The 25,096-nt window shown below is 42.7% G+C and overlaps 1 protein-coding gene across 2 annotated transcripts in view; it reads right to left on the bottom strand.

Moving 5' to 3' along the window:
- The window catches only part of LOC102935905 (solute carrier family 22 member 4), a 50,155-nt gene extending 25,332 nt beyond the window's left edge, over positions 1 to 24,823 (bottom strand). Inside the window, exons 1-3 of one of the 2 annotated variants that reach the window (XM_037905983.2) lie at positions 24,198 to 24,823; positions 15,071 to 15,174; positions 10,549 to 10,703 (exon numbers count right to left, since the gene is read on the bottom strand). In XM_037905983.2, coding sequence (XP_037761911.1) covers positions 10,549 to 10,703; positions 15,071 to 15,174; positions 24,198 to 24,590 — 652 coding nt within the window. In that variant the 5' untranslated portion in view covers positions 24,591 to 24,823. The remainder of the gene's footprint in view (positions 1 to 10,548; positions 10,704 to 15,070; positions 15,175 to 24,197) is intronic. The other variant, XM_043552775.1, reaches the window with a different exon arrangement.
- Positions 24,824 to 25,096: the final 273 nt, after the last annotated feature.

Genomic DNA, 25,096 nt, shown 5'->3' with positions numbered 1-25,096 from the left:
AAATTAAAAATGTTTACAAGATTTTCAGTTTTAATACCTAATGTGCTATTATAAAATACCCTGAATGTTTTTAACCTGACACTGTTTCTTTAATAATATTAAAACAACACTAGATTTAGTTCCAATTCCTGGGTCACTTTATTATTAATCATTGCCCACTTATTCCTATTCTTTGCATCCTCTCTCAAGACAGGAGAGTCTCAACTTTCTTATACCACGGACCACATTTCAATAAACAGATGGTCATGTGGACACATCACCTCCTATTGCCAACATACAGATCACTTTCCCACTAATCTGTGATCATGTAACATCCCTCTAGCAACTCCAACAGTGACTTTCAATGTAGAATAAAAGCATCTATGTCTGGCCACATGCAGCAGCTCGGTGAGAACTGAGCAAATAAACAGAGCGTGCCTATCTCTGTCCTTGTAAAGTGCTGGAAAATGCAGTGGAAAGAAGGAAATGGGAGAAAAGAAGAAAACCCCGCCTCTTCCCAGCAGCTCCAAAGGCAAAAATTTTTATTGCGTCATGAACATGCAGTGCTGGAATGTCATACTATCATCATTTTGAGTCACTCCGCTAGATGATGGAAGTGGTTATCCAAGATAAAATACAACTGAGATATTGCATAAGGCAAAGAGGGGAGAAATACCCTCGCAGTTCAGACTAGTTCAGTGATTAGCAGTACTGTTAATGGCCTGCACAATTAATATAATAAGTAGCAAAAAATAAAATTAACTTTAACCAGGAAACTGGACAGAATTTTGTTGTTTTTATTAATTTTTCACAATGCCTTGTCTAGGACAGATTGTGTCTTCTTTGGAGCTTAAAATAGATCACTTATAACAAACACCAGCTTTCGGGAACTGAATGTTCTACTAGGAGTGAATCTGTTTCCCTTTTTAATGATCTTCCAATTTAAGAGTTATCATATAATCCAGTTTTGAAAGATCCTGAAGAGAAGCAGGTCTGTGGATTGAAATTAATGGACAAACTGACATGGATTCTCCCAGGTAAAGGACTGCAAGTTTGTACTGAGGTTGGATCAATCTATAATTTCGTTTGGGAAGAGGAGGACTGCAATATGAAGACAATAACATGATCATAAATTGAAGGACATCAATAATAAAAATAATATCTTGTAATAGAGTTACAGTTCAAATAACCATGCATCCCTAAATCAAAGCAAATTTTTGACAGCGGGCTCATTCAGCACACACATTGTGCCAGTGTGATACCTAGTCCTTTAGAGAGAGGAACAGTGTAAGCCTTCAGTTACCTAGTTCTTTTTCCAATAAAATGCCTAGCCTTCTCTTAAAGTCTGTGCATAACAATTCTACCCCATCTCTCACATGGTCCTCAGACATTTCCTTTCCACTAGGGGCATTAGACTCCTTTACTCACTGAATATGATGTGGACTCAATTAACAACATCAAGCAGACAGATACAAAGGTGTAAGGGAGTTTAGGCAGTTATGTAGTTCATAAAAGTGCATTGTAATATTGCCTAAAAGCTATTGTGGAAGAAATGCACAAGGTCTATTTATGAGACTGACTCACCTGAGCAAGCAGCTCATGAATAATTCCTCATTAAGCAATTTCAAAAAGTATCTTCTCCACCTTTCATGTTTTTATTTTTTAAAAAGAGCAAAGTTATAATCTTCTCCCCTGGTTGTTGTTTGTTTTGTGTCTTTATGAGAAGTTCGGTATTTAAAAAACAATGAATTATGGGGTTTAAACATTTTGTTAAAAATGCCTAGAACCTTAAGATTTGTGATAATCCAAAAATAAGATCTAATATAAGATTAAGTCTCTCAGGTACATTTATATTCCTTTCCCCCCAAAAGAGAACAATTTGAGGGCATTACCAAAATGCCTGTACAAATGAAGTGTATTTTTATAGTCACATAACTTGACCACAGAAAATCTGGTAATCATGGAAAGTAATAGAGGCCTGAAGCTAAGGAAGGAAAGAAAAAGTTCTTGTAGAAAAAACTTTCCAGGGAGACAGCTGAAGGACATAACTGCAGAAATTAATCAAAGGTTCAAAACGAAATTATTCCCACTAATGCAAAGAGCAGTCCTGTGAAATGCAAACGAACACATTGGATGAACCAGCTGTTTTTTCAGGCCGTTCTATAATAGTGTCTACGTTTTGAGCAGGAAAGTTAATATTTAATGATTTCTAGTCATACAATTTGATTTTAGATGACAAATGAAAGGAGAGATTCTTGGAAAGGTGCACACTTTACAAAACAATATGACTATTTAGTTACTGTGGCTAGGTTGTAGGATACTGAACTTCAAATGGCTGCCTTACACATCCGTGGGTCACTCTTCCTCTCTAGAAGCTCAACTTAAAGCAATGTCTCTAATGAACACAAAACAAGAGGAAACCTTTTGCTGTATAGTCTATCTGATGCAGCCCCTCCCCCTCCAATCATCCTGGGATGAAAGCTTCAGAGGCAGCAAGCCTGTAAACAAATCCTAAGAGCAGAAGTCCATATTCATTTTTCATAATCAGATTTTCTTGAGAAACTAGTGATTTCTTAAGGAGCTGGAAAATACATAATATTTAATGAGGCTCCAACTCAACATCACAGTCATTTAATATAGTTGCTTCTTGAAGCTAATTAATCTGCCTTGCAATGGAGGCAGGTCACCCTTACAGTGTTAAAAGAAACCTTCAACATGCTATAAGAAACTTAGCAACATTCCATGACTCACAGGGACACCTAGTACACTTCCATCACCCAAGTCACTTAATCACTTCTCACACACTGATCATCATGTCGTGGTGGAAGTGAATCCAACCAGGATTCAGTAGAGACAGTAAAATAGTTTTTTGCCACCTAAAAATTATCCATGTACAGATGGATGTAAAAGAACATTGATCTAAAACTATTTTAGGAGACACAACCCTGTCTCCTAACAGTGGATAGCTAACTTCACACACAAATGCACATGCACAGAGAGAGTTTAGAAACAGGATGGATTAAACAGTAAAACAAGACATAACATTCTAATTATCTTCCCAGAACTAGATTGCTCTCTTGTACTGGTTAATCTTCATGAAATACTGAGGAGAACAAAACCAGGTACACTGTCAGTTTGGAAGCCAATTACCCAGCTTACATATTGAGAGGTTATACAGTTAAAAACCATTTAAGGTTACCTAATCAGCACCTAAACTCACAAAGTCTAGTAGATGGGTTTTATGTAGGAATACTTTTCACTAGAGAACAAACACAACTCCCGTTAATCACCATGTCTCCAAATTAATCCACAATATTGTAGGTTAAAAAGAGACCCAACACATTTTTCTAAAAGGATTTTCAGTTCAGCAAATGCGTTGACTTAGAGACCACTGAGCAAAAGACAATCTTTTTAATAGTAACTTTACTAGCTCAGAAACCTGTCAGTGCAGTGCAGCTCAGCAATGATCCATGAACTTAGATCAAAGGCCTGGCACTGCCCCTCTCGACTTCAAACAATCTCATCTGAAAGAGACTGATAGCAACCAGGACTTGGATGGGGATAAATTGTATCTCTGCTGATGGCCTGACCTACTTATCAGCACCATGCTGCTGATGGTTGTGACACTCATTAGCCATGCTGAGACACTGTCATGCCCCCTTGCACAGTACTGATTTTACATTGTGTTTTGGAACATTTAAAAGTAATGTTTCCCCGTTAGTGTTTCACAGGGATGGAAAAAGAATAGGATTAGCTGTCAGTATGTGGTTTTAACTGAAATTATCATGATGCTAGTGTCAAAATGGCATCTCAGTTTAACACAGAAACATTTTTTTAAAAGACATCCCTGTTTCAAACACCAGGCTTTGACCAAGGAGGCCTGGTTTGTTTTTCAACCAGCGGGACAATCCACTTATACTTATTAGCAAGTATTGAAGAATTCTTCTGCTTCTGAGGAGTTGAAAGTAGATCCAAGAAGGGAGATGAGGAAGAGGATATTAGATCTTCTCCACAACTTATTTTTCCCTGTGTGACCCAGGAACCCCTTGGTGCAAATCAGCAGAGGGCAGAAGGGGCAGCCAGGGGTTTTATATGGATCCCTTGAGTCGGATATATACATAACAGTTCACTGAAAAGCGGCATGTAAGGTCTCTGTCCAGAGCCAGGTGCCCACTAGTTGACATAATCATTGTGAAATATATGTATGGATAGTATTTAAGGAGGTATGTATCTATACTGGAAGTTATGTTCTTAAGGTCTTTGATTTAAGACAGGTCACCAAAAGGTGACATACCTTGGAATGTTCCTTTCAGGCAGGAGGCAACAGACACCTATTTCCCTGTTTAGCCATATGAGTATGGTGTACTGTAAAATGAGAGACTGCAAAATCTACAAGAAAGGAAATCTGTAAGATGAAACACGCAGCAGTGGGTGTCTTGATTATAAATAAAGGCAAAATGGTGAGACAAGTATATCTTGGGGCAAAGAAACATACATAATCCTTCACCTGGGAGGCAAGCTGACAGCATACTTGTCTCATGAAAGGAGGGTCACAGCCAAGCCTGGCTGTAAAGCACTGCAAGGATTTTGGGTGAGCAATCTTCTACAAGACATGAGAGTATTTTGTTAATTGAGTCAAGGCTCTGGAATGTGTGTTATGATTTTCTTTTATATGTAACCATTTCTTTCCAATACTTCTACTTCCTGAATCTCTAATCTTTGTTAAACAAACTTGTACTTGATTTCACTATAAACATATCTAAGCAGTGTGTGTAAAGCAGAGCAGTGATCTGAGGGGGAACAGGTAAACTGGGTTGCATTGTTTCTTTGGATGCAGCATCTCTCTCAATACCGAGTGGACCAGGGGCTGGATATGCCAGGGAGATACTTGGAGGGCTCGAGGGCCTATTGCTAACCTGCAGAGTAACAAGCAGGAGAGTGCTTGTGTTGCCCATGGCTGCTGGAGTTGGGGAGCTGACCCATGGCAGGCACAGACAAGGCTTCCTCATGCTAAGGGCAGGTGGCAGCAAGTTGCCTCAGAACCCTGGAGGCGTCACACCCTGCACCTCTATTAGGAGACCAATCTCACAATTTAAGGTTGTCTTTTACTAGCAGTGGTACACAGATGTCTTAGAAATGGATACTTGAGACACAAAATAGGTTCGAAGGCCACATTGTGCTGTTGAGAGAAAGTGCCCGACAGAGGTGAATGAGATTTTGTTTAATAAAAAAAAGAAAAAGAAAAAAAGTAACTGGCCTCTGGAACAAATCACTAGTTCACTTGTCTCCCCGCTTCCTGATTATGAGAATGTTGACAGCACAGCAGCAAGATATTTTACTTCGACATGTCCCTTAACAACTCAGTTTTTGGTTAAGTCAAGTGAGATTGCTTGAGAATATTCAGTAAAGTGTCCCTAGGAGATAACTTTCCACAGTCAGTTAAATTAGGGCCCACTGACTTCAGCAGGCTATGGAACAAGCCCTTAGAGAGGATGCCATGCAAGTCTGAAGTATCTATCACACTGTTCTCCAGTGGATTGAACCCTTAAGGACACTAAACTTTCTAAACTACTGCATGCCACAAGAGGCCACAGCAATGGTTCTCTTAACCCACCCAGCAATATTGTTAATCTATCCAACTATACTCTTAGCCCAGCAGAAGAATCTGTCCTATCTCGGGGCCTCTCCTTCTGCCCCTCCACCTCTACGAACATGATACAGTTCTGTGGTGACCTAGAATCCTATTTTCGACGTCTCCGACTCAAGGAATATTTCCAACACACCTCTGAACAACATACTAATCCACAGAGACCTTCGTACCAACACTACAAAAAGAAGGATTATGGGTGGACTCCTCCTGAAGGTCAAAACAACAGACTGGACTTCTACATAGAGTGCTTCCGCCGACGTGCATGGGCTGAAATTGTGGAAAAGCAGCATCACTTGCCCCATAACCTCAGCCGTGCAGAACACAATGCCATCCACTGCCTCAGAAACAACTCTGACATCATAATCAAAAAGGCTGACAAAGGAGGTGCTGTTGTCATCATGAATAGGTCGGAATATGACAAGAGGCTGCTCGGCAGCTCTCCAACACCACTTTCTACAAGCCATTACCCTCTGATCCCACTGTGGGTTACCAAAAGAAACTACAGCATTTGCTCAAGAAACTCCCTGAAAAAGCACAAGAACAAATCCACACAGACACACCCCTGGAACACCGACCTGGAGTATTCTATCTGCTACCCAAGATCCATAAACCTGGAAATCCTGGGCGCCTCATCATCTCAGGCATTGGCATCCTGACAGCAGGATTGTCTGGCTATGTAGACTCCCTCCTCAGGCCCTACGCTACCAGCACTCCCAGCTATCTTCGAGACACCACTGACTTCCTAAGGAAACTACAATCCATCGGTGATCTTCCTGAAAACACCATCCTGGCCACTATGGATGTAGAAGCTCTCTACACCAACATTCCACACAAAGATGGACTACAAGCCGTCAGGAACACTATCCCTGATAATGTCACGGCAAACCTGGTGGCTGAACTTTGTGACTTCGTCCTCACCCATAACTATTTCACATTTGGGGACAATGTATACCTTCAAATCAGCGGCACTGCTATGGGTACCCGCATGGCCCACAGTATGCCAACATTTTTATGGCTGACTTAGAACAACGCTTCCTCAGCTCTTGTCCCCTAATGCCCCTACTCTACTTGCGCTACATTGATGACATCTTCATCATCTGGACCCATGGAAAAGAAGCCCTTGAGGAATTCCACCATGATTTCAACAATTTCCATCCCACCATCAACCTCAGCCTGGACCAGTCCACACAAGAGATCCACTTCCTGGACACTACGGTGCTAATAAGCTATGGTCACATAAACACTACCCTATACCGGAAACGTACTGACCGCTATTCCTATCTACATGCCTCCAGCTTTCACCCACACCACACCACACGATCCATTGTCTACAGCCAAGCTCTACAATACAACCGCATTTGCTCCAACCCCTCAGACAGAGACAAACACCTACAAGATCTCTATCAAGCATTCTTACAACTACAATACCCACCTGCGGAAGTGAAGAAACAGACTGACAGAGCCAGAAGAGTACCCAGAAGTCACCTACTACAGGACAGGCCCAACAAAGAAAATAACAGAACGCCACTAGCCGTCACCTTCAGTCCCCAACTAAAACCTCTCCAATGCATCATCAAGGATCTACAACCTATCCTGAAGGACGACCCATCCCTCTCACAAATCTTGGGAGACAGGCCAGTCCTTGCTTACAGACAGCCCCCCAACCTGAAGCAAATACTCACCAGCAACCACACACCACACAACAGAACCACTAACCCAGGAACCTATCCTTGCAACAAAGCCCGTTGCCAACTGTGCCCACATATCTATTCAGGGGACACCATCACAGGGCCTAATCACATCAGCCACACTATCAGAGGCTCGTTCACCTGCACATCTACCGATGTGATATATGCCATCACGTGCCAGCAATGCCCCTCTGCCATGTACATTGGTCAAACTGGACAGTCTCTACGTAAAAGAATAAATGGACACAAATCAGACGTCAAGAATTATAACATTCATAAACCAGTCGGAGAACACTTCAATCTCTCTGGTCACTCGATTTCTGACTTAAAAGTGGCTGTTCTTCAACAAAAAGACTTCAGAAACAGACTCCAACGAGAGACTGCTGAATTGGAATTAATTTGCAAACTGGATACAATTAACTTAGGCTTGAATAGAGACTGGGAGTGGTTGAGTCATTACACAAAGTAAAACTATTTCCCCTTGTTTAGTCGTCCCCCCCGCCGCCCCCCCCCCCCCCCCCCCCCACACACTGTTCCTCAGACGTTCTTGTCAACTGCTGGAAATGGCCCACCTTGATTATCACTACAAAGGGTTTTCTCCCCCCCACCCCCACTCTCCTGCTGGTAATAGTTCATCTTAAGTGATCACTCTCCTTACAGTGTGCATGATAAACACCCATATTTTCATGTTCTGTGTGTATATAAATCTCCTCACTGTATTTTCCACTGAATGCATCCGATGAAGTGAGCTGTAGCTCACGAAAGCTTATGCTCAAATAAATTGGTTAGTCTCTAAGGTGCCACAAGTACTCCTTATCTTTTTGCGAATACAGACTAACACGGCTGCTACTCTGAAACCCTTGAATGTGAGCCTTCACATTTGGAAGCAGTTCTACAAAATAAACCCACCCTTAATCTCTCCACTAAAATTTGCTTGGAGAGATGGCAAGTGTTCTGGTGGCACAGACTCAAGTGAATAGAAATGGGTACATTTTTCCTGTGTTATCAGCATTTTACAAGATACTCCCAACCACAGTATCATACTGAGGGACTGCCCGTTACAGATGCTATTTTCCTATGACGTGGTGTGTATTTAAAGCCACAGTATAACTAATGTAATTATTCAGATGTAACCCTGTTATCAAAGACATATTAGCTATATGCTGAAAGAAAAACGCATGCTTTCTTGGGTGTTTAAGGATTATTTATAGTGTGGCCTTTTAAAAAAATCTTATACTTCTATAATTCTACAACTTAAATCTATTTAATATGCACTGATTATGTATGAAATAGCATATGAGTTGACCACAACACTAAACAACACAATGATAAATGGATGATTAAATTAATTAATTGGCTGCCGTTGGAACGAATATTATGAAAATCACCTCATTTGCAAATCAAGCTTTGTAGTAAATGCAAAGTGAAAAAAGTCCATTCTTTTGAAATATTCGTGGTCATGCTGTACCAGCATTTTCCTTTCCAGCTCCCACTCAGTTTGCTGATGATTACAACTTAGGTGTAAACTATTTTTAACGGAAAAAGAAAAATCTGGCCTGTAACATGCCTATAATATGGTTACAATGCTTCTGGTTCTAGGAAAAATAAGTTTGTAAACCAAGTGAGATTCAAAATGAAAAATTATTAAATGTTTTAACTGTCTGATCAACATCTGCTTAAAACCAAAACCAGTGGTAGCACCGTGAGTGAACTAGACACACTTAATGTAATCTCATTGAAAAATAAAGCAGTCAAATGGAAAAAACAGCCAAGACTGCAATATTAAAATCATTCACAGAATGTGCCTAAACAAGATGGTTTATTTTAATTTCTTTCCAATTTTTTAAAGTTACAACTACAGGAAGAGTCCCAAACCTTTCTATCCATATCTTCTAGGCACCCACATAGTTTTAAAATTTAGGCTTTAAAAAACACTCAAAAACCTTGCAGTGCACAAAAAAAGCTCATTTGCTGAGACACTGGATCAAACTGACCTTGGGTGTAACATATACTGTTGACATCAGTGAAGTTTACACCAGGGATTCATTTGGCTCACTGTATGCAAAGTTGCAGCCAAGAGCAATTTGTTTCCTCCAACATATGAAATTTAGGGCGAATTGTAATCAGAATAAATATAATTCAGCATTGACTTGACTGTCAAGAATACATGCAAATCTACAGTCCTTTCAATAACTTAACCTTTGGCGAAAGGTCACAAACTTTACCTTGTTTTGCCATATGGAAGGGTCATTTTAATTTGCAACACTGTTGTTATTAAAGCAATATGATCAATGGAATCCCACACTGGCATAAGAAGGTGCAATTTCACTGAAGCCCATGGATTTACACCAAGTACAACTTTGGCATGGGACTGAAATACAGGCTGTGAAGAAGGCTGCTGCTAGTGGGTGGGTCGAGTGGGCAGGGAGTGGAGGCGGCTTTTCTGAGAGCTGTTTCTTTGGATAATAGGCCTTGAACTATTTCCACAGCTCTGTTTTTTTCTCTAGAGAGATAGGAAAATGAAGGGCGAGGGTTTCAGACCTGACTGTGCCAGAGTACGTTTTTCCATGAGCAAAGCATGAACTACTGTGTTCACAGCACTCCACGCAAGCTGGACTGAGAGAAGTTGACAAAACTAGCGAAAGTTACTTAAGTACAATAAACTTCTTTCAAATTCCTTTATCAGCAGAACATTACTGCACCTGAATTATTGGCAACGTTTCTGAATTCACCATTTGAGTAGCTCTCCGAATATGGAAGTTTGTTAAACCCCTGATTTAGCTAAGCAGTTAATCATACGTTTCACTTTAAGCATATGCTGAAGTCTCACTGAAATCAAAAGGATTTAGGCATATATCTAAGTGATTTGCTGAATTGGGTCCTAATGCAGGTACTTAAAAAAAAAGGGGGTGTGGGAATTCCTTCTTTTCCACCTCAGTTTATAAAGATACTGGGCACTGTGGTTTACAGTTTAAACTTTTTTCATTATTATTTAAAAGTCTTTTAAAATACTCTTTCCGTCTAAGACAATAAAATGTACATTCAGCATATAACTCATGCTTGTTTACAGAGATTCCTTAATTTTTTCAAGAAAATATCCTAGTGGAGTAGATTGAGGATTATGCATGGTGGAGAATATGACAGGCTCTTATCAAACGGTCTGCTTGGAATTAAAAACAGTCATTCACCAGCACACTCAGCAAGCATTTAATGTAACAGACATGTTCATACCCAGAATGAAGGCCACCACGTAGTTCGAGATCTGTCCCATGCCAACTATAAGAAACAGCACTGTGAACATCTCCCAGCTGGTAGAGAAGACCTGCACAAAACTGAAGCCAGTCTGTACTGCCATGGTTGCAAAGAGAATACTCTTCCTGCCAAACCTTTTGCAAAAACAAGGAGAGGAAAGTTATATTTAAAAAAAATAAAGATACAGAATAAAAATAATTTCAAGGTGCATGGCTAGGCAATACAGACCTAGCACATTCATCCCACTCAAAACCACATAGTTTATCAACACGGGCAGTGCTCTATTAGGCCATAATTTTTAGGAGCATTAAAAATGGAGGCTCTTTGGAACTCAAGACATTAACAAAAATAATTCAGAAGAGCAGACATCCTAAAGAGAGTTGTTAGTATCTCTGTGACATAGATACAATTCAGCCCCCTTGTGCATATACATTATGACAGCCTTTAATTACATCATCACATACTATTTTTTCCAGATCCCATTTCTCATTCAGCATGCAGGACAGATACTGCTCACTTAATGAGAAGCTATTCAATATTTTATTTTCTCCTAACTGTTCAGTATGCAGCTCTAGGCCTTGTTCAAAGGCTACTCTGAAGACAAATTTATTAATTTCCTCCCTATAATATCTGAGTGCTTCACAAATATTATATCATCATTTCCAACCTGTCCCAATCTGTCTCTACCCTACCCTTGGCTCCTTGCCCCAATTCCATTCTTCCTGTCTACTGTAGGGTTGCCAACTTTGTAATATTTAAAAAACACACCCTTCCCCGAAGACCCCACCTCTTCCCCTGAGGCCACACCCCCGTTCACCTCTTTCCCCCTCCCTCTGTCGCTCACTGCTTTTCCCCTCTGCCCCCCACTCCACCCTCTGAGTGGGTCGGGAGGGACTCGTCTGCAGAGCCAGCACTGGGAATTGCAGCCACCCATGGCAGGCAGGAGGTGGCCCCGGCTGAGTAGGGGCTGGCACAGGTGATGACTCAGTGCCTCCCCTACCCACAGTAACTGGATTTTGGGTCAGCAGACTTCAGGTCAAAAACCAGACACCTGGCCACCCTATTGTCTACCCAGACCCACTCTCCACTCCTTAGACTTTTCAGCCCAGTCCCACTCTCCCACTCCGGGCTCACTGTCCAAGTTCCAATCTCCTCCCACCCCAGCTCCTTGACCCTAGTCTCCATTCCAGTCTCACTTCACCTCCCAGCTCCTTGACCTAATCTCATTCTTGGAAACAAATGAACTGTTCTGGCTGAAGTTTTTTTTGTTTGTTTTTTGTTTTTTTAATAAAGAAAAGTCAGCCAACCGCAGACACCTGGCATGGAAAATTTCAACCCAAACCCTTAATGTGTTTGGTCACACTATAAGCAACAGAAAAAAGGGTTTCTTAAAATGGGATGTGTTGGACAACTTTAATAATAGGTAGTACAAAGCAGGCTTAATATTATTATCCTTCTTGAAGGACACTTCTGATTTTCACATACTGGCAGAAATAGCTCAGCTCCCAAAAGTATAGAAGAGCGCACAATTTGGATAACAGCAACACAACAGCTGCAGTTATGCAAGAAATTTATCTATCTAAGGTGGTCACAGTGCCAATAAGTGTGATAAATATACAATTAATCAGAGGCCTAATCTTGCAATGCATTAAAGTCAATGGGAGCTTTGCCAGGGACTTCAGCGGATGTAGAATCAACATGCAGGAGAGTGAATCACATAGCAGCTTATTCTGCTGGAACAATAAAACCAAGGTAGTGGAAATCTACAAATGATTTAACTATACAATCCTCTCTCCATCTTTCAACCTCCTTCTTCTCCACTTGTTGTCTATATTACATTTCTATTCCTTTTTCTTATGGAAATATAACTGTAAGCTTACCTCTGGATTTAAAGACACAACTCCTCCACATGCTGTTTAAGGTTGCAAAGTCAAGCACTCAAAAGTTAGGAAAGGACAGAATTAAGATTGCATCTGCAACCTTAATTTGGCCCCGACGTGCATATGGATTATGATACAGTCTTTAATGACATGAGTCTATACTATTTTTCCACAGAATACCTGCCTCAGCCATAAGGACACACTGATCTGTATGTGGAGTTTAAGGGGCTTTTATTAGAAAGGGTGGCTACAATAGTCTCTCACTTGGAGAGTGGTTTCTGCAACAGCACAGGTGAAACTCAGAACATACAACTCTTTATTGTCAAAAATTTTGCTAAAATGTCCTACCAGGGCCCTGACAGCAGCAAGGCAGAACAGAATTCATCTGAAATTCTGAAGATTTTCTTTTTTTTTTTAAAGAGGTTTCCCACTCCACTCTTTCGTCTCCCCATTAGCCTCCCCCCATGGAAATCGACTACACATAATGTATGTTGCTCTGCAGTCTGCTCTCCTGGGATCACTTTCTAGTCTCCTCTTCTTCTCAGGAAGTAATCTATCTGGGGCCTGTTGGCAAAGAACTTGTATGTCATTAAGTGATGCTTCCTCTTTACAAAGTAGGTGCTGGCAACAACCAGATGTGGGCTTGGGCTAACGCTAAGGTATCTTCACCAGCTTCATTTCTAGTTCCAAAGCCTCATTCTCCATGACAATCACTGTGGCCCTCACTGTATTCTCCCATGTGTCCTCAACTTGTGGTACTTCACTTATCACCTGGTCCAGCACTATCTGGAGCTCCTCGTCCTCCAACATGCAACCAACCTGTGGTGCGTATCTGCATATAACATTCAATATTTGTTCTCTGCTCAGTACTATTCTCTCATCAGCCAGTCACTCTTCCTTTGGATGTCCATTACCCTGTCCTTTAATATTACTGCTACAATCATACCTACTCCATTCCTCCTTGCTACAGAGCCATAATACACTATCTTGTAACCCATCCCAATATCAGTGGATTTCAACCCCTTCCCTTTTTACTCTTGTATGGGGATAATGTGCATTCCCCTGCTCTTCAGCATCTTGGCTACTTCTCTTGATTTCCCAGTCATTGCTCCCACATTCAAGAAAGCCAAACATAGGTCTTGGACTCACTCCTTTAGCCACATGCACTCAGAATGCAGTAGCCTTTTCCCATTTTCCACAGCCTTCAGGAGAAGCAGTCACATGTTGCTTCCAGGGGATGCCCTAGCATTGTACTGATATACTCCCCGAAGACAAAGACCCATAGAGCATGTGTGATTGGCACAAATTTTACAAACTGGCTGTCCAGGCCAGAAGTTCTTAGTTTGAAATTGGAGTCCCTTCGCTTAGGTGGGCTCCCAACCACAGCTAACAAGCCCCATGTGTCCAGAGCAATCTGGTTAGTAGGTACTAGACACCCACCTTTCACACCCATAATTTCAGTTAAGGACCCCTCCGCAACAAGAAGACATGATAGGAGTTTGTCTGTCAGAGGCTATATCTTATGCCAGCTGCATGAGGCATTTTCTAGGGAGCGAGAGCTCATCCTCAAACCCACCATGGCAGCTCTGTGGGAGGAGGGTTGAGAGGAGTGACTTGATTATAGTGTCTATGTACCTTCATGGCGAGAAAGGTCCTAAAGGGCTCTTTCACAGAAAAAGGCATAACAAGAACTGATGGCTGGAAGCTGAAACCAGACCAATTCAAATTAGAAATTAGGCACATATTTTTTTAACAGTGAGGCTGATTAACCACTGGAGCAAACTAACAAAGAAAGTGGTGGATTCTCCATATCTTCTTGATGTCTTCAAATCAAGACTGGATGCCTTTCTGGAAGAAAGACATTAACCAAACAAGCTTTTAGGTTTAATACAGGATTAAATGGGTGGTTTTCAATGGCCTGTGATATACAGGAGGTCAGGCCAGATTATCTAATGGTCCCTTCTAGCCTTTAATCTGAAGAATGGATCTATGAAAAATATATCTGCTCCTGATGAATCATGTTAAGATTTACAGTAATTTAGGGTTGGCTCCACCCTTCATTTTGGATCTGCTCAGTTTGTCTCCATCAAACCCTCTTCAGTACACTGACAAAAATGGTGAATTGAGTTCAAGCCATCTCACTGCTCCTAGACTGGGTCTTCCATTATGATGTTAGATATTTTACTCTTGATGAAACTACTTGAAGAGTATGGACAAAGAAACATCAACTGACCCTTTGTCGAATGGTCAGATACCACCACGTATGAGTACAAAGCAAATACATGTGCACTTTGCAGAGATTAGTTCTAAGTTTGAAGTGCATCATTGATATTAATTCTAAAGGTGCCTACTGAACAAACAGAAGAACAGAGCTGGGAATTTCAAAGAAGCTAATGGAGTAGGTGCCCAATTCCAATGACAGTCATGGGAATAGGGCACCTAACTCCCTTAGGCTCCTTTTAAAATCTCACTGTATATGACTTAGCGCCCTCGTTTTCATTGAGCACAGATCAGTCTTGAAACATGCTCAGAAAGGAAGGCTTACGCTCATCTTTTTAAAAAGTAAGGTCAAGCTGTAAAATTTTAGAAGCAACAAGGCTAACCTTCTCCATGTACTTTACCTGTCTGAGAGCTGTCCTGATACAAAGGATCCCATAAGCACCCCCACAAAAAACAAGGAGGTAGTCAGGGGGGTTTTCCAGTCATCATCACATACCAGATTCCACTGCAAAAGAAAGAGCAACATGTAACATTCCCTATTTCTTAATATCATTTCACAATCATTCAGATCAAAAGATGATTTATATTAGCTGCTTAGTAACAAGTTCATTTTGAAAGTGTATGGATTTCAACATTCTTTGGTCTAATTCGCCCACACTTGTTTTTCTGCCTGGGTCTGAATATCGGGCACTTCTAGGCATAGTATATTAATTAGACAGCGACGGCTCGCTATCCAGAAGCGTAGTTTACAGACAGTAAAAAAGAAAAAAATGGAATGTCCTCTAGGGATGGGCAAAATTACAACTGACTTCATAGAAGTCAGGATAAGGAACCTTGCTCCCCCTTCAATATGGTTTCTGTAAGGCCCCAACTCTAGCTGCCTCCCTATTTGGCCCCAATTTAATCTCCCGCCCCCCACCCCCCAGGTTCTATCAGACCTACAATGCACTCTGAGACATGTGACCACAGAGCAGACAAGTCAGAGTTTGGTGACAGCTGGGTGCAGCACAATGGTTGACACAGACACCCCTGGGAGGTGGAGGGTACTTTTGGATGTCCAACTTGAGACACCTTAAAGGGGCCTAATTTTCAGAAAGGGTTGAGCACCCACCAATGCAAATCAAGATAACTGGAGGGGGAGCCTAAATTGGGCACCCAAAGACCACCAGTTATTTTTGGCAATCTTGGCTATTGTGGCCACACAGAAAAAATGGAGATTGAGACACGTTTACAAGGTCAGAGCAGGCTAGAAAGCTGTGGGGAAGACAGGAAAGATTCGAAGAGGCTGACAAGCACCCAAACGTTTCCCAACTATATGCTTGTATCATTGGCTCCCCATTACCTACCTCTTCATCTGTCCGGGGTTTTAGATTTTAAGCCCACTTGGACAGGGACTGTCTTTGCTATGTCTGCATGGCACCCAGTACAATGGGGCCCAGACCCAGACTGAGGCCCATAGACGCTATCATAATATAAAATATTCACTACTAATCTCTCCCTCTCTCCGCCCTGCCCCCCGCACATCCCCTTCACAAAACCTTTCTGACTTTTTTTCTAAATTAATGGGACTTACAGCAGCTCCATTTTCACTGGGGGGGAAAAGCATTTAGTCAAAACATTAGCTATGCAGCTTTGTTAGAGGTTTGTTCAAGTGATGATTGCAGCTATGGCACTGAGAGAGCCACGCACTACTACAACAAGAACTGTAAATATTTCTAGTCTGACAACAGGTTATTTTCCAGGGCCCTATAGTCCCCCACGATGGGGTGTGGTGTCACGGACGTGGAAGAGGGTTTAGAGAGAGAGCAAGAGCTCCACAGCATTATCGCCTTCATAGAACCCTGCAGAAGTTCCTCCACTTCTCCACTGGGGCATCCTAGGAGTTTGGGCTCTACATGTGCCAAAGAGGGCGGGGTGGATGGCACCGTTGATATCAGAGGCATCATAGCTTCCTTCCCCACAAAGGTGTGGGAAAAATAAGTTAGTACAATAAATGCTGAGAAATGCAACCTTACCTTGCTCTTCTGAATGGAGATCCAGGAGCAGTGGCCAGTACAGCTACTGCAAAAACAATGCTATCATGGTGCCCTGGATATACACATGGGGGGGATGGCGGGGGAGTGAGGGCAGAAGCTCTGAGAGGGCACAATCCCCCCTACACACACACACACACACACACACACACACACACACACACATGCCTGAATGAAGTAGCAGGAACAAAGAGTTTTCTGGGTCCTACAACAGTTCTTTGATTCTCACCACAAGAGCTCAGCAAGAAAAGAGTCATTTACATATGTGATGAGGTTCCTGGTTTAAAACAGGGTGGGGAGGGAGGAAGGGGGTCACAGGCTTGCGGGCAGCATGATCCCACATTTGTGAAAGTTTTCGTTGTACCTGCATTGCTCTAGTACAAGGCTTGTTGCTGTATCTAAAAAATACTGTCAGGTTAAAAAAAAAGTCAACTCATTTCACACATTAAAAACTTTAAAATGCTTTCTGATTTAATAAGCTACAGAGCTAGTTTAGTGTTCACTATTTATTCTCGTCACTGGAATTTGTTTTGGTTGGACCTTTAAACTGAGTCACTGTGGAAACATTTCTATTGATCTTCAGTTTAAGCCTATATCAACCTGATAGCGCAAGGTTTTTTTAGAACGTTCATAATGATTTTCATCCCAGCCAAGTGACAACTGAGTATGTTTTTGTCACAGCACATTCAAATAAACAAACTTGTTGAGATGTGTTTGCCAGAACTGCTTCTGAGTCCAGAGTTCACAAATATCGATTTCAGATTAGATCATTTCGCCATAAATTTAGGCTCATTAAGCATCAGATCAAAGCAATATTATCTGTACAACATAATATGAATCATGTTTAAATCTATTCCTTTACAGGAACTTGTCCTTCGGTAATGCAGTGGGTGGCGCATGAAATGTAATGCTGAGGCAATGTTTGAAAAAGTAAATAAAATCTATTCAAATGTACTATAGTTAGACAAAGAATAGCCTCCACTGAAATCTCAATGGTAGATTGTTCAGACTGTCAGCCTAATTTTCAAATGATTTAGAGGGGGAAAAAACCCACAACATTTATTTTCATACAGAATACCCCACAACTCTATTTTTATCACAGGATACCCACTCTGAATTTTTATCCTGCTCCTACTATTATGCCAGTGGGTCCTGCAGGAGCCCACAGAACCCACTGCCATAATAGCAGGGGCGGGATAAAAGTTCAACACACAATGCAGGAGCGGATGGGAGTGGGTTTTTCCAGGGCGGCCCCGTCCAGCAGCTGCCACTTGCCGGCTGTCTAGCTCTGAAGTAAGGGTGGCAATGGGAAATAACTGGAGGAGGGGCACAAAAAATTCCAGGAATGGTAGAGGGGGAGGCAAGTGGAAGAGTTTGCGCACCACTGTAGTAGAGAACAGTCAACCAGAACGTGTTGAGTTAGCCAAAGTATTGCTGTTAATGTTATGGAAGACACACGGCTAAGTCCTTATGCAAGTCATACCGGATGACTCAAGAAATAGGCAATGTGATATTTCACATCTAGATCAGTAGATCAGATTTGGTCCCGCTGATATAACCAACATTTATTCTGATTGGCTGGCTGCTGAGTGGTCTTTGTAAATTGAATTCAGGTACAACTCCTAATGGACAGGTCTCCTCAACACAAAGACGGTCACCGTTTCTGACTCCCACTGTCAGTTCAAGCAGAGGTGGCAAGGGACTAGAACCGCCAGTGAATGGAAGGATTCTATTTTTAAGTGTGTGAAATCTGACTCTTTTCACACGCATGAAATTAGCTATCTAGTGTCAGTCAATGGAGATTTACGTTCTCCCTCTTATTGGCACCAAGCCTATTAGTCTATAGTACTTTTCTGTCGACTGAACACCTACATTCTAGAATTTAGGAGAGGGTAGTAAGTGTGAATCCTACTTTTCTCTATGGAGTACAATAATTATACTATTAACAACACAACTTCATTTACTAAAATGTGACAGTAGTTGTTCTGAGATATTAGCATCTGTCCAACAGGCACATCTTATGGAGTGCCATCACCAGTCATGGAAAAGGGGAGAGGCAACAAACTACATTTCTAAACCAAACTCCTGATTTTAGAGTTTTTAAACTAGCCAATTATTTTTCCTTTTCTCCCTCGCATCATACAAGGTTTCCATGGATAAACCAGATCCTTTTACTCCTTTATTGGGCCCGAACCTGCAACTTTTAAACATGAAGACTTGATTATTGCAAATAAAGTCAATTTACGATCAGCCACAAAAAATGGACTGCAGTAATTAAATTATAGCTTAGCCCTTTTGTAGATTAACTATAAACACAACTTCTGAAATATCTTAACAGAATAAAATATTCATTTACCAACAAACAAGTCATTCTGCAGAATTCCTGACCAAACACATCCAGGGGCAAAGTCCTGGCAAACTTGGAAGGAAGTTCAGTATCAAAAACTATTTAGGCAAGAGACTACATCTACAATACCTCAACTTGATTACTACAAGCTAGCAAGGGCATGCAGAACAGTGAATTCTGTCTGCTGCTGGTAATAGGTGACAATTTAGGATTCACAGGTTTGCAAACCAATTACTTCTCCAGAATAATAGCAGAGATCAGTTTTATTGCTGAAAGCGACAGAGCCCTTTTAGGGGATTATCCAACTGGCCTTCCCACAGGCAACACTTTATTCTGGTACTCTATCAGAAATTACTGATTAATTTTCTTCAGTGTTCCACTGTGCTACAGGGCTCAACCTAGCATCACATAGTGCAGAGACCATAATACTTAGCGGAAACTACACTAAAAGTATCTTGAATCCACGCAGTTCATAACAAACAAATAAATGCAGTTTGAAACCTTGTTTAAAAGGCTGAGCCTATAAATCTCAGGAATGCTGAACTCATATCCAAGAATAAGAGTGAAGATCAATAGCAAGAAACTCAAGGGAAACTCAAAAATAGTCACTGGTTCTCATGACTGTATAAAGTCTGTAGTTCATAAATTTCACATGTACTGCACCAAATCTACGAAATATACTAGTGAGATTATCCCATCTAATCACAAAGATGACAGCATTAGATATTGTACTCTTAGCCATACTGCCAGCTGCCAGCATTGGGTAGATCTCATTAAATTTATTTCAAAAGTATCACTGAGAAAAATCAGCTGAGCGGGTAATCTCTGCAGGTACATTAGAATTGTGGTGGTTTGTATTCAGCTTTTTATTCAGAAGATTTTCAGCTCTGCCCACTGCTGCACATTAGACGGGTATAATTATTTTATGATGAGCCAAAGTTCCTATTTCAATGATGCACAGCTGGGAATTATAGTTTATAATATAGATATAATATAGATATAATTATAGATTATGCACATCATAGTGAAGTCAATATTAAAAAGCAAGTTGATAACTGATTTCAAAGAAACAGTACTCTCCTCAGGACAGTCTGAAAACAAAAGTGTTTTACAGTAAGAGGCACTAACATTTTTAGCGGCATCAGCATTAGCAATAGTGGGGAATTCTTGCCCCAAAAACCCCAGCATTGACAAGCCTAACACTACCTGTTCAGTAATGTTAGCTAGGATATACCTATTATAACAGCTCTCCAAAACATACACTGACTTCCTATTTGTTCCCAGAATCAGTTCAAAGTGGTGGCATTGATCTCCAAAGACTATGGGAGTGTCTTCACTGTAGAGTTCACTTGGATGATTGGCACCCAAGTCTGAGCACCTGGTTTAGCCTAACCCAGGTGTGAGCAGCCACACTGCAATGCCATACCCAAGTTGCTGCTGGACACTCCTCACAAGCCCACTGAAAGTGGCCCTTTGCAGCTGGCTAAAACTGCTCAGAGAGGAAGAAGAAAACTCCATGTAGATTTGGATGGAAGTAAAACTGATCTGGGTTGCAGAGTAGCAGCCCTCCCACTAGATGATAAATAAATAACCTTTTTTGTAATGACGCTGACAGAACTAAGAACGCTTTGGTGCCAGATTCCCTGTCATTATATTTCACAGTGTTCTTCCTAACCCAGTGCTGACATGCGATTTGAAAACTAACAAGCTGAGGGAAGTGGATGGGTGCCTGGCACTGCAAGGAGACTGGCTCTCATTACAGTACTCCTTTCTCCTGTCCTAAATAAGAGGAAGACTCCTTCAGCATTGCCAGCGCGTCAAGTGATTTTCCTGGTCAACCATACTACAAGATACTTGCAGGAAGCATTAATCCAGTGGCCACAAACGCCAGTTAGCTTTCTCCACTCAGAAAAGGTTTTCATTACAAAGTGACAGATGATAGATTTATGTGATACAGACTAACCCTTGATGCAGGACAGGGGGACTGACCAAAGTGGCTCTCCTTCCAGAATTTGGGAGTGCCCACACCAGAACAACCAAAGTCTGTTTGGCTCATTCAAGTACTAAGCTTTTACATAAACAATGTTTAAAGATAACTACACATACAGTATACCTCAGAATGGGAATTAATGATTGACTTAAGTCAGTCTGAAGGTCTACCAAGATGGAAAGTGCCCTTTCATAGCTGACCTGCAAAGGAAAAGAATTAGACTTGTGTCCTTTTTTTCCCCTTCCCCACAAAATAAAAAATTTTTGCTTTAAAAAACAACCCACACACTGGAAATGCAGGTCTCATCTAGCCTGAAGGATTATTGCAATTAGGGCCCAGCTCCTCAAAAAGTATTTAAGTGTGTAAGTCCCACTGATTTCAATAGGAGCTAGGTGCTTAAATACCTGAGGATCTCGGCCCAGATGACTAGTGAAATTACACCACACAACCAAGAGAATGAAAGCTGAGCATTTAACAGAGGAAGGGATTTTAGTCAGCCTGTTCACTTATGCATCGGTAGAGTGCCAATCCAAGTAGGAGCCCAATCTGTTTTGGTCTTCTGGGTGCTATTGTAACACTACAGCTAATGGCTTACTGGTTTGTCTGTTAACACTTATTTAGTCTAACAGACATTACGGAGAAAGAGTTTTTGCCACATAGTTGGCACAGAGCCGTCTCAGTTAAGCCATGTGAGCTCACAATCACAGCAGAGACCCTCAAAACCTCCTCCAGCAAGGCCAATGAAGACCAAACTTCAAATTCTTGTAATTTCTAAACACAGAAGATAATCAGAAAAAGTCTGCAAAAAATTCTTTCAGTTCCTCTTTTTACATTTTAAAGAGGCAAAAGGGAAGGGATTTAAAATCCAATTTAAAAAACCAATGTTTAAATCCAATTTAAAAATATTCTGCTGTCAGTTTACCATAACTGAAATATTTTAAAATGAACTGTAACATTATATAGTGCCCGAATAAAGATTTTGACTTCGAGTCAGCTAGACTCAGAACTGGCCACCAAGTCAGGTCAGGAAAGCCAAAGGCTTCCGGGCAATTGCTGTAAGCCAATGCCAAATAAAGAAGTTTCTTTAAAGCCTTCCTGTGCCAGTGCCAAACCTTTTGAACCCCGAGAGAGCATGTCAACATGGATATGGGGATGAAGCCAGGGACAGATAACAAGTAAACTAAGACAACACAGAGACTAGCAACACAGAGCAACTTAGCAACACCCAGTGATGAGCTGGAGCCAGTTTGCACCAGTTCGCTAGAACCAGTTGTTAAATTTAGAAGCCCTTTTAGAACCGGTTGTTAAGATTTTGGCAGCTCATCACTGGCAACACCAGACACTACAACTTTAAAGGGACACCATATTGGCTATACACAGCCAGATTTACACCAGCTAAAGTGCTATCAGATGCGCAAGTAATCAGATTGGGGAAAAATAAATATTTTTCTACCCTGCAACTAATTGTGCATGGGCAATCCTGTGTCCATGTAAAGCCATACAGAAATCAAAGGGGCACCATGTGGCCACAATGGTCTGCCTCCATGGAGTCGGATTCAGAAGTGGGTCTTATTTGTAACCACAATGGGTACAAATTTTTGAGGCAAGTGTGATTTTCAAGTTGACTGGGTTTCTTTAAGCAGCTACAACACCTACAGCATGACTCTTCATAGTTCTCTGTGTCATCCTCATAGTATGGTAGCTCCAAAGTATAGTCTGCTAAAATGGGTTAAAACATGAGAGCCAGCATAAACTTCTTTCATCTACACTAGAAGCTCCGAATATTCTGTTGCTAACTGCTTTTTGTTTTCCATGAAAAACAATTTATGACAATCCATAGGAAAAATATCCAGTTAGTCTGTGGGTTTCATAAGGTTTCTCAAGAACCAATGTCATAAGACTTGTTTATGAGTCATAGTGTTCAGTGAACAATTAAATGAAATCCTGGCACCATTGATGCCATTAGCAAAAGAATCATTGACTTCAACAGGAACAGGATTTCACCCTAGATTTCTGTTTTATCAGCTGAAGTTTAAGGTAGCAAAAGGGGTGATCTGAATAACAACACAACCAATAATATCAAGAAATTGAAACACTTGCTAGGCCACCAGAATAAGAGGGTGGAAGACGGGAAAGAGGACAATTAAAACGTTTTCACAGCATTTTACTCTGGACTAATAATAGGACTGAATAATCAAAAGAAGCCTCCAGAATCGCCTGTTCCAAGAACCAATTGCTTGTGGCGTCAAGATTATTATTATGTTTTATTCCAAACCAAGTCCTGATGGGATCTTCAAAACAGTTTGTGTTTGGGTAACTGAAGACCATTATGTCTGGCTTGACTATAGTCTGTAATTCCATACGGCCAAATTTTAACTCCAAACTCATATCTTGGGACCAAGTTATAAAATCCTTGTGAGGATGAAGAAAACATTTTTTTTAAAAATGAAAACACCCCTTGAATGACACCTTTAACTATTGCAAGGCTCCGATTCTACACCACACTGCTTACGCTCCTTCTCTTGTAGAACAAAACTCTAGGGCGTGCATTTTAATTGAAATAAAAGCCATGGAAATGTCAATCAACAATGATCACGGACTACAGACCACAAATCAGCACAGTGCCGGCCTGGGGATAGGGAAGGAAGTTAGCAGCAGTTTGCACGCTGCGGATCTCCGTGCCGCCCCCTTGCAACTCCCCTGGCGTGACTGCTGTTGCTTTATAGTGTTGTCGTGTGTGTGTGAGAGAGAGAGAGAGAGAGAGAGAACGCATGTGTTGCTACAAAAACACCCAGTGTCTGCACGTGTCCGAGGCCGCGTGGAAGGGCAGGAGATCTCTTGCACCAGCTCTTAAATTCACCGCTGAAGACGACGGCGCTGCGAGGCGGAGGCGTAACCCCGTGGGTGCGGAACGCTATGTCACTGACAGAGCTAAACCGCAGGGATGAACTCGCACAGCGGCCACGCCTGCCCGGGAGGGCCCCGGCCGGAAGGGCAGGCAGGGCTGCGGGGCAGGAGATGCGGACGCAGAGGCGCATCAGCGGGCTTAGGCAAGCGCATTACACAACACGGGCACCGCGCCGCCCACACCACGTCCCCTGCTCCGGCACCCACATCCCCGCCGGGCCAGCCTCCCTCTGCCCCGCGCCCGGGCGCACCTCGGTGACGATGGTGGAGCGGTAGATCTCCCGGCTGTACTCCCAGCCGTCCAGGCACTTCTCCTGCTCCAGCTGACTCAGGTCCACGTCCCGGCCGGGCTGCAGCCCCAGCGCGGAGAAATTGGCCAGCGACTCCAGGCGGTAGCGGCGGCACCTGCTGGGCCCCTCCCGGCCGCCCTGCAGCTCGCGGGGGATGCTGGCGTTGAGCCACTCGCGGCTCAGGTTGGCGCTGGGGGGCACCAGGCAGCGGTGCTCGGGGGTGCCGGCCAGGAAGACGGCGGACATGCCGTTGAAGCCATTGGGGATGATGCTGGCGCTGAGCAGGAAGAAGATGAGGCGTTGGAAGGGGCCCCACTCGCCCAGGAAGGAGATCAGCTCGTCGTAGTCCCGCATACCGGCGGCTGGCGCGGGCAGAGCGTCGCCCGGCAGCTGCGCGCACGGCACCGTCTGGACATGTGGCTCGGCGCCCTCCGCACCCGGCCTCGCCTGTCACCTCCGCGGAGGTGGGGTCTCCCCGGCTGGCTCCTCCTCTCCCGTGCGGCCGCGGCTTGGGGACCGCCTCGCCTTGGATAACCCTCTGCCCGGAGCCGTGCGCTTCCGCTGCCTCTCCCGCGCAGCGCGGCTGGGCCGCTCGCACGTGCGCGCTTTCTTCTCCTCCTCCTGTGTCTTCCCCTCCCGGCCGGGACACGGGGCTCTGCCGCCGGGGAGTCTGCCCGGGGGGGAGCCAAGCAAGGGGACCTGGAGATGGCGGGCTGGGGGGACCCCTCTAAGGCAGGCAGCGGGGGAGCTGCAGGGGTGTGGGGCAGGGCAGCCCTGGAGGCAGTGCTTAATTTGTGCCAGCGCTGAGCCCCCCAGCACCTCTAGGCTTGGCAGTTCCTAGCCCCAGCACCTCTGGGCGT

The sequence above is a fragment of the Chelonia mydas genome, chromosome 8, assembly GCF_015237465.2.
Source record: "Chelonia mydas isolate rCheMyd1 chromosome 8, rCheMyd1.pri.v2, whole genome shotgun sequence".
NCBI lineage: Eukaryota > Metazoa > Chordata > Testudines > Cheloniidae > Chelonia > Chelonia mydas.
This window is presented reverse-complemented; position numbering and strand designations above follow the sequence as displayed.